The sequence below is a fragment of the Falco punctatus genome (assembly GCF_963210335.1).
Source record: "Falco punctatus genome assembly, chromosome: 9".
Lineage (NCBI taxonomy): Eukaryota > Metazoa > Chordata > Aves > Falconiformes > Falconidae > Falco > Falco punctatus.
Genome location: NC_137589.1, coordinates 7230098 through 7243351, shown reverse-complemented (window position 1 = coordinate 7243351; position 13254 = coordinate 7230098). Strand labels below are relative to the sequence as shown.

The following is a 13254-nucleotide window of genomic DNA, read 5'->3' as shown; positions in this document are numbered from 1 at the left end:
TGTATTTAATATATCCCACACTGAAGGCATTCACAACTTGTTACGTTTGACTTTAAAGGACGTTATGTTTACAGACAAATATCCCTAATACTTCTATACTCTCTTAATTCTAGACTGGAAAAACATGAGAGTTTTTTCCATTATTCTGCACGTTTCTGGACTTGAAATGGGTATCTGCAATGATTTATTAGTCAAAGTGAAAGCAAAATCGGATGCGTTTTCCTCTGTCTCCATTTAAAATGAAGCCTTTATTTCAAACATTTTAAGCAGAAACCTCTCACAGCAGTTGGGATAAGCAGGCTGTTATACCATTACACTGTTACACTCAGTTGCAGAGATACGTCTCACTTCATACAAATATAAGCAAAAGGTGTGTTTGTGGTGAGGTTTTTCACCCCTTGGGCAAAAGCATCAAGGAACAGTTCTTAAATGTCTTAGCGTGCCACGTACATCACTGCACTCTTTGCATCAGGAAGCCAGCTAGTAACACAGTACACCTTGCCCGTGGAACACGGGGGAATCAAACCGCTGTGTCATGACAAATCTTACCTGACAGAAAAGCACATTCAACTTGCTTGAGGAATCCAACCATTCAGTGAAAACCATCTATATTCAGTGCTGTCATGGGTGAGGTGGGGGGGTCCTTAATTGCACAAAGGTATAGAGCACTACTTCTTGGGTTATTTTATGTTAAAACTTAACTGAGCACTACCCTCACGTCTTAACTCTTAAAATATCTGAGGCACAAGTATGTGTGTGGACTTGTTTTATTCGTAATTTGTCTTGGGATACCAAATGTACTTCTACTTCAAGTGAATTAACAAACTCTTTGACCTCATTTCAAAAAATCCAAGGATCCATTTTTCATTCAATGGCAATACCAAATGTTAAGAGGAACATAAAAACAAACATGCACACAATTGTACAGTTTTCATAGATGTCTATTTCATTATTTGTGGGTAGCGCATTAAACAGTTAAATACATTTAAATAATGTTTAAGTGACTGCACTAATGCAGAATTTTAACTAGATGGGTAACCAATTTAACTAGAAACCAGCTAACAAGTAACTGTCTAAATACTTCAAATACAGCTCTTGTTCTAGGTCATCCTTCTTGGAAAAAAAAAAGCCTGCTGGTCAACATTGGAAATACATTTTAAGGCCAAATTCTTCTGATATCCCTTCTCTGCAGCAGTTTCTTCACCTTTTTAAGCCTCCAGTTCCAGGCCAAGACCAAGTTTATGGCCACCAGCATTGATGCTTTTCCCATCTATCAGGGCAGACAGTGTAAGCTTCACACCTGTAAGATTTTTTAAAACAGCATGTTTAGAACAGACAATCAGAGTAGCTTTCATGCAACTCAACCTCCCTCATTACAAGTCCCAGTTGTAGCTCGTTCTATTTCATTACTTTCCTCTAAAGATTTCTACAGAAGAATCCATTTACCCATAAAATCCTATTGAAGGGTAGCCATGTGAACCAAGCTGAATGCTTTTCGTAAATACCGTGTTATACAGTGAATATACAAAGTCTCTAATTGGTAAGTATACAAGAGCTCTCCTTTTCTACATTAAAGTGAGCAAAGGAGGAGAAAAATTATGCATAGAAAGACAGACACTTTTACCAAGGAAGGGATGGAATGAAACTACCATTTTTATTTGTTTTCAGGTAAGGAACTAACCAATGGTAATATAGCACTAACAGGTATTTTCATACTTAAGCCAAACAAGTTAAGTTCTGGAGGTGCTTGGTTGGGATTTTTTGCTAGTATTAAGAGCAGGAACTATGTTCTTTTGACAATGAATCATTATTTCAAGGCCTGCTATCATTCAATATGGTACGACTGGAGAAAGCAAGGCTTAAAAAAACAACACACACACACACACCCCAAAAAAAACCCCAGACTGCTTTGCACAGCCTAAAGCTAAGCTATCAAACAAAATACAGTCCACTCCTACACAATCAATGAGGCATATGATACAGATGTACCATTAGATACAAAGGAATTTGTCTTGTTCAGGTAAAGATTTGATGTGCAACATATAAGCTGCTGTAAAACATCTACTTTGCCTTCAAGACAAAACTATTCTGAAGGGAAATAGTTGCATATAAATGTACAGATCTCAAACATTTCCTTTGTGGTGCATAAAAGAAAATGTATGTGACAATTCATGTGATGCCCCTTACCTGGCCTCAGGGTCTGGGTGTAACCCACTCCAACTAGACTAGAATTGTTCACTTTTGCCTGAAAAAAGAACAAGACAGAAGCAATTGAAATAGTGTAACTGATTAGTTCGTTAGTTCTCCATTCAGAAGCCAGAGAACTGTGGCAACGTTGCCATTATCAACATAAACCAAATTTTACTTGTTCTTTCGATATCTGTGCTTATGAGATTGTCTCTTTCCAGCTCTGACCTTGCCCCCCAACTTACCTACAGCTGAAGTAGCAACATATTTAAGAGCAGGGTGAATGTAAGGGCACAGAACTGTTAATGCAATGTAGTTTGACAGGTGAACTTCCCCACTCCCCCCTTTCCAGAAGGCCATAGCAATTTGCCACTATGGCCTCCCAAAACAAGCCACTTGAGAAGAATCCTCCACATTCATATTATTACAGAAGAATCAGTATCTTGTAGGTCCAACCAAGTCAAGCAGCAAACACTTTGTAACGTCATCATAAACAACATGCGCATATAATTTGTATCACTTCCTCTACAGATGATTCCAACAATCCTAGTTCAATTCTAGCTTTATAACACACAAAACACTCTGCATATCGCTTTTTTAACCAGTACCACCAGAGTTCTTACCATGAGAATATGACAGAACTCCCCAAAAACTGGTTTAAAAAAAAATTCTGTAAGCTTACGGAACTAGACATGAAGAGGTTTTTCTTTTTTTTTTATAAATACATTAAGTCCTCCAGAGCAGCACATCTGACAGATTATAAGAGACCCTGCTGTATGCAACATTATAGAATCTAAATTTTCAATTTTGCTGGTTTAATTATAGCCGCCTGGATTGCAAGAGCAATTCCTACACCACTTCGTGACCTACTACCTTCTTTTGTACAAATAACACACAGATTCACAGAAAGTGAAAGTCCACTGTGCTTAGCATAAACCTTTTGGTTAGAGCTGTACTTACAGAGATAGAAGCAGTGGAATCCAACTTGTATTTAGCCGCAATGCCAAAGCGAGTGCTGTTGCTACCTGCTGTCCAAGCCAGGTTTACAGCAGTTTCAAGATTGTCACTCACTTTCTGGTAAATTGACCCACCAAATTCTGAACCATCATTGCTGCACAAATTGAAAAAAGTTAGTTTCCTATATTTACATAATCCAAACATCTTTCTAAAAAAATACTTAATTTTTTTATTCAAATGAGAATTCCAGAAGTTTGAGTTGTTTCATATTTTTGGCAGAAGGGGAGATGAACAAAGGCTTCAGGGCAAAATTAAAACTGCAACAATTAATGAAAAAAAAAAACAGTTTCATATAGTACTACAGCTAATTCTCACACTAGTGTTGAGCTAAGTACTTGAATGTAATTCCAGACCACACCCTTACAGAACAGGTAAACATTAAAGAGTTAAGAAATGGGCATTCTTAATTTTATGTTTATTGAATACATGGTGTTCCCAAAGAATTAGATAGCCTTTTTAAAAGCCTGTCACAATGTTTGATATTAGTAAACTGAAATGGAATTCTTACAGCCCAGACTATAAAGTGTTTTGTAGCTTCCTCCCATACGCCAACTTCCATAAACCTAGAGAGACAGACACCATCCCCATCCTCCCTCTTCAAAAGCGGAGACTTCTACCTTTAAAATCAATTATTTCCTAACTAAACGCACTGGAACAATTCAAACTTTTATTAAAACACATTGTTCTTCAGAAAGTTTTGAACAGCTTGCTCTGAAGAACTTTTAAGATCAAAATGCAGCAAGTCTGAAATAAAGTTTATAAACAAGGTGTCTTAAACTTTTGTTACTGTTTCATGCACTCTTCATTCCAGACAGGCAAGAAGATCAACCTACTCAGAAAGTCCAAAAGCAAAGCTCTAGTCTTGCTCCAGAAAAATACTGCTGGCCTACTTAAACAGTGCAACGCTAATTACTACCTCTAACAAATCTACTGCCTGTGAATTATAGTCAGATACAATTCAGTGTAATGGGAAAGCTGGAAAAAGCATTATGATTAGCTCTGTGCAACTGAACTACTGCACCTGCAATATGGATGTACTTCAGTGTTTGGCAAGCTCTAGCATATATTATGCTGTAAGTGCTAACAAGCCACAGGTATTTACTGTTTTGAGAGCGCACGATACAAAGCAACATTTATCATTTATTTAGTTTCATATTGAAAAATGCACTCTACTTAATGGCCTTACAAGCATCTCTTTCTAGTCAAAATACAGATGCTTGAAATAGCAAGTTAGAGAGTCTGCTGCTGTATATCTGGACACAATTTTCAGTACTTACACATTAGTGTGCAGTTGGAAGTCTCCAGTCTTGTAACCCACAGAGAAGTTATTTCTTGTCAATTTTGATTTGGCACTATCAAAAGTCATCTGATAACCGGCAAGCCAGCCTTCATAACCAAAGACAGCTGAACCATGGATTGCAGGTCCAGCAAAATCAAAGTCAACATCACAACCTAGGTTTAGGCATTCACGTTTATAAGCTGACTTAATTTTACCGCTTTTCTTTCTGAAACAGAGAAAGAGTTATCTTAAGACAAGGCTTGATCTTCCTCAATAAACTTCCAAATTCGAGCCACATGACTCCACACAATGCATCCAAATTCCACGCACAGGCATCCTCTAGACTGGGCCAAAGTTCTGCTAGCCCATCAGGCAAACAGGCATTTTGTGATGAATGCAGAGGCATTTTCACACCTCCTGCAATCGTCCAAGTATTTCTATCCCAGAAAATAAGCAAAGCAGGCTGTTGTGAAATGCCCAGTACTAACCCCGTAGGATAAGATGAGATGCTAGAGAGCAGAAGCCTTTATCATTGGGATTTGTTAATTTGGATTAATAGCAAACCATACAAACTTCTCTGTCAATGCAACAGACCAGATGAATGTTTACTGACCATGGGTGTTATTACTGCCCTATATAAAGGCAAAAAGGTTAACAATTCTTACCCCGTATTTGGTGAGAAAGTTGTATCAAATGTCAACTTCAAGCCTTTGGCAATCTAATCGGAGGGGAAGAAGGTAAGATAAAAGCTATAAATTTGGTTCTGCTAGTTCAATAGAACAAATAAAGACTCTCCTAATCTATTACCTGATCTTCAATTGCAATTTCTGTTCCCAGAGTGTTATCTGTGTTCCATTTTTCTGTGAAAGTCAGCCCATACTCAGTCCATTTGTATTTGGTCTCCAAGCTTCCATTCACTTTCCCAGTGTCTGTGTTTGACGAACCAGATGTTGTGAATTCCTAAAAAGGACAGTGTCCACGTTACACAGAAGATACATGTGATCCTGAAAGCATTACACAGTGCCAAAAGAGAAAAGACTGTTCTTCAGCAAACACTACGATCTTGTTACTCTACACAAGTTAAACAACCTAAGAACAAGCTGGGGGTGGGTGGGGGGTGTGTGATGACATGGTCAAGAACTACTAGACAATTCATGCCTACATGGAGGACCCCCCCCCCCCCATCTCAACTGCAGTGTTTCTGCCACTATTACAAAACGCACAGGGCTGCAACGTAACTCAGAAGCAAGACAGTAGCTACCGCGCATATTCTCCTTAAAAGCAGAAACAAGTTCCTGAAATACAAGGTTAAGTTTGATACTCCTAATGAGCAAATTAAAAAATCAAACCAAGAGCTAAGAACATTATAAGTCACGTAATGCAAGCCTAGTAAAAATCTTTAAGGATCACATATGCATTTTCATTATTCCATTCAACCACCTCCAAAGATAAATCATGCACAACGGTAAAAAGTCATAGAATGCCATCATTTTTCAAGTTAGGGGTGGGGTGGGTGGTGGTTTGTTGTTTGGGGGTTTTTGTTGCCTTTTAAGAGAGTCCTCAGTCTACCCAATACACCAAGCCTTCACATAAGCCACAGGCACACATGTTTTTATTGACATTATAAAATTTCTATTCCCCTGACACTTCGGTTTAACGACACACAGGAAGAACACTCATATTTGAATTGTGAGCTAAGGGAACCGTCTGATTTTATGCTTCTGGTACAATCTTACATGGAATTCTTGAAAGTATTTTAAAGTTAACCATATCACTCACATCTTATTAAATAAAGCAATCCCTATGTCTCTCACTATTTGGATTCTCACAAAGAACAGAACGATTTCTGTGTACCACTGTTCAGAAACTGAAAGCAATACCAAGCAGAAGTCTATTCTGCAAATACATGTTAAAAGAGCTCTTTCCACTGAAATATTACTGCCCTTATGATTTAAAACATTCAAAAACACAGAAATCAAAATTTCAATCTCAGACTTCCTCCACGTACAGTGTTATTTTCAAGTCAAATTCTCACACTCACTTTCCCCAGAAGGAAACACAGATTTGAAACCACAAGTCATTAAACATTCATACTCTCCCAGCCCAAGAGCTACTGCGCACCGCAAGCGCGCATGAGGCTGATCTTTAATGGTGGCTGATCAAATGTAACCAAGGCAAACACATTCACCTGCATTATGTGAGCGAACCACTGAACTATCCACACAGCTGCAGCATTCTAAGTAAGGTCAATTTCTTGGCAAGTGACAGCAACCTCTCAAGTTCAAATACCTGCAGCTTTAACTTCCTGCTTTGTGTTGTTCCTAGCGCACATGTGACTGTGACCATTGTGGTACCAGCTTCAGGAGAAGCAAACTATTACATAATCTCTTATCTCTGCTTTAAAACATCTGCAGTACACACATGCCAGCACTTTCTCCACCTGGGAGGGATGGCTAATAACTGATACGAGATTCACATGAGGGCTTGAATTTTTCAGAGAGTTTTACCAGTATTACTGGGTAGTCCTCAAAAGAAATGAGCTAAAATAATAAAGAACACAGCAATAATAGGGCTCTTGCAAACTGTGCTTCAGTTGGCATACAGACTTCCAGAAAAAACACAGCATGTAAACCATGCGCCTCGCTTGGTAGTAAAGCTTCCAGTTTTGGGGAAAAAAAATCATCATCTACCTTTATTTCTTGCGAAGTCTGCTCTAGAAATAGATAAAAGTATGGGAGGCACTGCTTGCATGACTATGCATTTTGCATAGAACACTACTCCAACGTTTTAATACCTTTAAAGAGGAGCTAAAGATTAAACATGTTAATTCACCACCAGCTAATTCACTCAAGCATCAAGATGCCAGAAAGTTCCACCAAATACAAATATTATGATAAGGTACTTGAGAAATAAATTATGTGTACTATGACTGATACATTGGAATACTTCAAAAATGTGTCAGTTATCTGTTCACCTTCAAACACAAGAGAATTTGGGGTTTTTTAGCAAAGACTACTAAACAGTGCAATACCCCTGTTACATTCAGAGTAAGTGTCACATCTTCAGGGGCTTCTGAAATTAACTGACACCAAAAGTTTATCATTCACATAACCTATAAACTACTTAGCAGCATCTGGAGGATGTCCCATAGCCAGAAAAAAAAAAAAAAAAAAAAGGTATTTAAACTCACCACTCCGCTTGCAGATTTTGTTTTCACATCCAGTTTCACCAACCCAAAACCTTAACAAATAGAAATGAAAGTTACACCAATAGACTTTAACTAAGACCATCCACCACATTTTCCAAGAAGCTGGTTTTCCAAGCAGTCTTGTGTGCCACGTACATACACATATAAAAACCACCATAGACTGCCTTCAATAACAGTCAAGTTTTAGATGCCACAGCAGATAGAGGTGGCCACTCTAGAACAAGCCAGTTCTGTTCCAACATAACCACACAGAAAGCGGGGAGTAGCCTCTCAGTTGTACTCTGCACATTTAGCTATGAAACGATGACTTCCAAAAGTAAATTTATTGTCAGACAAAATGTACTCTTTTCTGTTCCCAGGATGGCATCAGCTTTGTAGTCGGTGCCACCCGAAGAGCCCTCCCAATGCAAAAAATTAATCTCTCCGCACCAGTAAGAAGTATCTCAAAGTAAAAAAAAAACCAAACAAAACCAAAAAACAACAAAAAACCAAACAACCCAACAACTGTAAAAATGAAGTCACTGGGAAACATACAGCCATTGGAACTGTAATGTAAGTAGGTTTTATGGGAGTGTCAATTGACATTGTTACCCTTAGAGCCGAGCAACAGCCTTGGCTCAAAAAGCCTTCACATGCATCCCCGAAGACCAGAAAGAAACAGCAGAATTCAACTACGCAACCGCCTGGTATTAAAGCATTTTAAAATGCTGAAGGATTTTTTTTTTCCCATGGTTATTCCCCTTTCTATTCTAAAAAAAGGTCGTAGCGTTACAGCAGTATATATCCCCTTCTGTATCAATAAATGTTGTGGCACAGACAGACTGGTAAATTACAAAGTGTACTCCTAAGTTGAACTACGCTTGGGGTTACATGCTTGTATACCTCTGACAATTATGTGGCTAAAGCAGTAAGATTTAACAGACTTCACATCAAAACAGACCATAAAAAGCCTCCAACAATGTTAGTTGATGGTAATGACAGACAAAAAACATGCTCCCCCTCCACAGAAACACAGGCACTTGAGCATTCAATTTTACATAAAGGCTTAAAAAGGTAATTCATGGCTGCAGCAGAAACACCATGTTTTATAAAAAAAACTACTCTTACCATATCCTTTATTGAAGATATCTCTGGCAGATTTGCCAAGGTCTACATATGATGGAGGAATCGCCATTGGAGCTGAAAGGTAATGGGCTAATTAATAGTGAACCTTTAACCATTGCGCGCGCGCACAAAAAATGCTACCATAACTCTTTGAAGATCCTCGTTAAGGCAGATCCATATAGGAAAGCGATTAATAGACAGATGGCTCGAACAATTACAGTATTCTGTGAAACGCCTACAGATTTTGAGCGACGGTCACTGCAAACACTGAATGTTTTCCTGGCTTCAGTAATCTGCTTGTAGAGAAGAGGCATTACAAGACCACCCAGTTCGTAATTTTTCAGGTAGACTTCTCCATACATTTTTAATTACCAGAAATCAAGTAATAGATCCCATTTCCAGAGTTCGCAGTTACCACCAAAAAACAGCAAACTGGAAATCTGAAAAACTGTAATACAAACAGTTGTTTCCTGAAGTTCCACAAAATCCAATTTGACAGATGCTTTTGAAAACTACTTGGAAGGACCCACAAGCTTTTATTTTCAAAATTTAAAAAGAGTGCGTATCTGTTGTACAACATTATTTGCCAAGTATTTTAAAGGGTAAGACATACAACTTCAAAAGAAACATCTAATGCCATCAATGCCATCAACCTGATGAAGTTCCCCACCCCCGCCGCCCTCCCTCCGTAACAAGCAAGAGTGTAATTTTCGGGTGTTGTCTTGTTAAGTTTAAAACAAACAAGCAGTAGGAGTGCTGGGTCAGTGAGAAAAGCTCTCCTCAGGAATCCCCCTCACAGACAGGGAGCCTCTGGCAACCTCGCTGTTAAAGAACCTGTCATTCAAGACTAGCTATCACCAAGCCTCCCTGGAAGATGGATAGATACCAGCCAAAGGTCTCACACAGGCCTGTATGGCTCTCCCTCCCTGTGAAGATAGACTTTATCTGTACCTTCCCTTGCTGACTGTTTCCCCATGATTTAAATAGCAAAAGACCACTGTTAGAGAGGCACAGTGTTTTGAAGTCTTAAAACACAGAAAATTGTGTCTTTCAAAGAGTTAGTAACTTCCCCAGCCACGCTGTGAAGGGGGGAGGACACAACTAACTAACTAAAGAGCATTAACACAAGCAAACAAAAACCTCCTCTTATCTTCTCAAACTGTTTGGTCACATTTGTTTTGCAGAGAAAGTCAGATTAACATAACTGACTGTTTATCTTGCTCTTGTGTGGCCTGGGTTTTTTGTTGTGCTTTTCTTTAAGTGAATGGAAAAATATCTTCAGAGCCTCAAAAATAACAAGGGCACTACGCTCACATATTAACTTTCAATGGAAAACAGGAAAGATTACTTTTTTATATAGTACATTTAACCAATATTTACATTTTCAACACCTGGCTATAAAATTGCTTACCTTCTGTAGATCTCTGCAAGATCATAAGTGTTTCAATAATACAACACCAAGACAAGTTGTTACTTTTTCCCCTCAAAAAAAGTTTCGTTCCATCTTTTCATGTCCTTATCTACATAGAAGGAAAACTCTCCTGAAACACCCGATTCAGTAAAATTTCCTTTAGGGCACCATTCTTCTACAGAGATTGTAGTTTCAGAATAGCAACCACATTAAAAAAAAAAAACAACTAACTAACTCAAATTACACCTGCCATATACAGCCTAATTGTATGAACTGCTACTGGTTTTAAAAATTCCACTATTTTAGCAAGCAATGGTAAGGCACAAGACTGTTTCTTACCTTGCTACAATTTCTAATGAAGTTTTCCAAAGTATCTTATTCCACCTCCCTACGCCATAAAAAGGTAACTTCAACCTCCTCTGAGCAAAAAAATTTACATTCACAGTTTAACTAAAAAAAAAATAAATAACTAAAACCACCCTTCTTTAGTAAGGAGTTTTGAATTCTACAAACAGGTCACTGTAGTAAGACATCCATTGCTTGTTCAAGAACACAAAACAAGTCTGTTTTTCCACAGAGTTAAAGCAAACTGACTCTTAATAAAAGGGGGGGAAGACATGAAAATTACTTAAGAGCACTGGACGTTTAAAAAGGCTTAGCCCAAATTTGAGTCCGTAATAAATAACCCTAAGTCTTGAGGGAAAACAGAATTCTATAGCAGAACAAATACTAATCCCTAAACCAAACTATTAAATGGTTCCCATTATTTATTCAATAGAAAGACGCAGGTGGTAGAGCAAATTACAAAAAAAGTGTGGGAACACTGCTCTTTCCCCTCTAAATTTCTGCTGCGTGGCAACTGTACAGTTCATTAGCAGCTTAAAACAATTTAGAGATGGTTTAGCTATGTATTTTTTCCTTTAATGAATAGGTCTCACTACTAACTAGCATCTTCAGAAGAATAATTACTTCTAGTTTTAAAGTTTTATAATAGCCTTTAGCACAGACATGCTTCTACAGTACAAATGAGCTTTTCACTTTTATTTCCAATCTGACTAGACAACCATTACAGACAGCAGATATGCTAAGCAGTAGTGCCCCGAGAAGTTACCAAACTGGTATCTGTGTCTAAATTCAAAGGTTTACTACAGTAAAAAGGATGCTGCCATTTCATCTGGCCTAGTTAAGCATCTTCCCATTGCACGGAAACCGAACAGTATTTGTCAACCAGTCTACAAGATGCAAGTTTTGCAATAAAAAGTTGAAACAGAATACAGCTGTCACACTGCTGTTCTAATCCTATACTAACAGGGATGGACAAGGACAAAAGGGGAAAACAAGGAGTTAATTCTGGGTATACTAAACACCCCAGAAGCCAGTGCCATCACCAAAATGCTCAATAAATGAAAACAGGACACCACCACTACCCCAAAAAATAAAATAAAATCATTCCTGTGTCCTCCAATGTTGGCAACTTAGCTAGGTTTGCAAATTCTTATAATCAAAAGTGATTTTCTTCTACCGTATTTTCAAGTATCTTTCACTTAAAAACTACTAATTACAAGTGAGTAAAATATAAGTAGCATTTAGCTACAAGAGGTTTGCTGTGAAAGTGACTACCAGATAATCTTATTCCTCATTTCAAGAACACAGAATCCACTTGAAGCAAGTGGGAGCTCCACCCTGAAAAAAAAAAAGTGGCAGCTACCACCCTAAAAAAATAAGTTTAATTAATCTGTTATTCAAGAGCCATAAACACGTTTTCTTCTTCTGTTTAAAAAAAAAATCCCAAGAACAGAAAAAGGCTTTAATGTTATCAGAATTATTACATCACAGTTTTCATCTGAGAGTTCTGAAATAACAATCTCAACACCTTACAATTAAAGGAATGCCAAGGACTTCTACGAAGATTTCTAGCAATTTTAAGACCTCAATATGTCGAAGATCAGGCTAGAGATTAGATCTAGCTATAATAAAAAGAGCTTCAGCACTCACGCAATTTGAAAAAAAAAAAGGCAATATCTACAGGGAATTTTTTTTTCCAGAGATGTAAAGAGCAACGGAGAAATTACTGGGAAAATTCTTTGTTAAAACACATTAAACACGTAGCGATCTTTCAACCTAAGCTGCCGCTACAGCTTAATAATTAAAAAATATATGAGAGCTCTCGCCACGGGCAGCGGCCGCGCCGCCACAGCCGGGCCGCGCACCGGCCCACGGCCCACCGCCCTCGGAGCGGGGCACCGGCAGGGCCGCGGGGAGGCGAGGAGCCCGGCCGGGAGGCGGCACACCCTGCCCCGCGCCAGCTCCCTCCCGCCGCCGGCCCGCCGCAAGGTGAACTCCTCGGCGCGGCCATCTTGGCCATCCCGGCCTGACCCCCGCGCGCCCGCCGCGCCGCCCCTTATGTAACCGCGGCCCGGCCCGCACGCCCGGCACAGCGCGGCGCCCGCCCAGGCCGCGGGGGCAGGCGGAGGGGGCAGCGCGCCCGAGAACCCCCCACACGCAGGCACACGCCCCGCCGGCCACCCCCGCCCCGCCGTCAGCCTGGGCGCTGGGGCTAGCACCACCGAGGCCCCCAGCCCCGCTCACCACCCCTCCGCCCGCCCGGGCGAGCCCCGCCCGCCTCCCTTGCTCCCGCGGGGCCGGTCGCGGCGGCGGGCCGGCACCTGGCTATAGCGCGGGAGGGCGGCGAGGCCGGGGGCTCGGGCGGGTCTCGCCGTGAGGAGGCCGCACTGCTGCAGCCGCTGGCACTGGAGGGCGAAGTGAAGGAGACACCGATCCGCCCGCCGCCGCGCAGGACCCCAGCGAGCCGGGGCCGCCCCGCCCGCCGCCTGGCCCGCCCGCAGCGCCGCACCGCCGCCCGCCCGCAGCGCCGCGCCGCCGCCCGCGCTGCAGAGCCGGGGGAGCGGCGGGAGAGGCCGCGGGGCCGAGCGAGGAGGCGGGCAGCGGGCAGGGCGGCGCGGCAGGCGCTCGGCGGGGCAGCCCCGGCGGCCAGGCGGGGTCCTGCGGGCGGGGCGGGGCGGTAACGGCCGCGCCAGGGCCCGCGGG

The 13254-nt window shown here is 41.0% G+C and overlaps 1 protein-coding gene across 1 annotated transcript; it reads right to left on the bottom strand.

The window, feature by feature from the left end:
* Positions 1-229: 229 nt before the first annotated feature.
* VDAC2 (voltage dependent anion channel 2) lies at positions 230-13019 on the bottom strand. The gene is made up of 9 exons (XM_080403236.1): positions 12873-13019; positions 8799-8870; positions 7674-7723; positions 5291-5443; positions 5149-5201; positions 4482-4709; positions 3148-3298; positions 2188-2245; positions 230-1300 (listed from the first exon to the last, which is right to left on the bottom strand). Exons 2-9 carry the CDS (start codon positions 8863-8865, stop codon positions 1209-1211), a joined length of 852 nt encoding a protein of 283 aa, XP_080259362.1. The 5' UTR covers positions 8866-8870; positions 12873-13019; the 3' UTR covers positions 230-1208.
* Positions 13020-13254: the final 235 nt, after the last annotated feature.

What these genes read in the sequence shown, in the direction of transcription:
- VDAC2 (XM_080403236.1), bottom strand. Translation starts at nt 8,865, where the DNA reads ATGGCGATTCCTCCATCATATGTAGACCTTGGCAAATCTGCCAGAGAT. An exon ending in AAATTGCAATTGAAGATCAG is followed by an intron (nt 5,202 to 5,290) that starts GTAATAGATTAG and finishes CCCTCCGATTAG; the next exon opens with ATTGCCAAAGGCTTGAAGTT. An exon ending in CACCCAGACCCTGAGGCCAG is followed by an intron (nt 1,301 to 2,187) that starts GTAAGGGGCATC and finishes AAAATCTTACAG; the next exon opens with GTGTGAAGCTTACACTGTCT.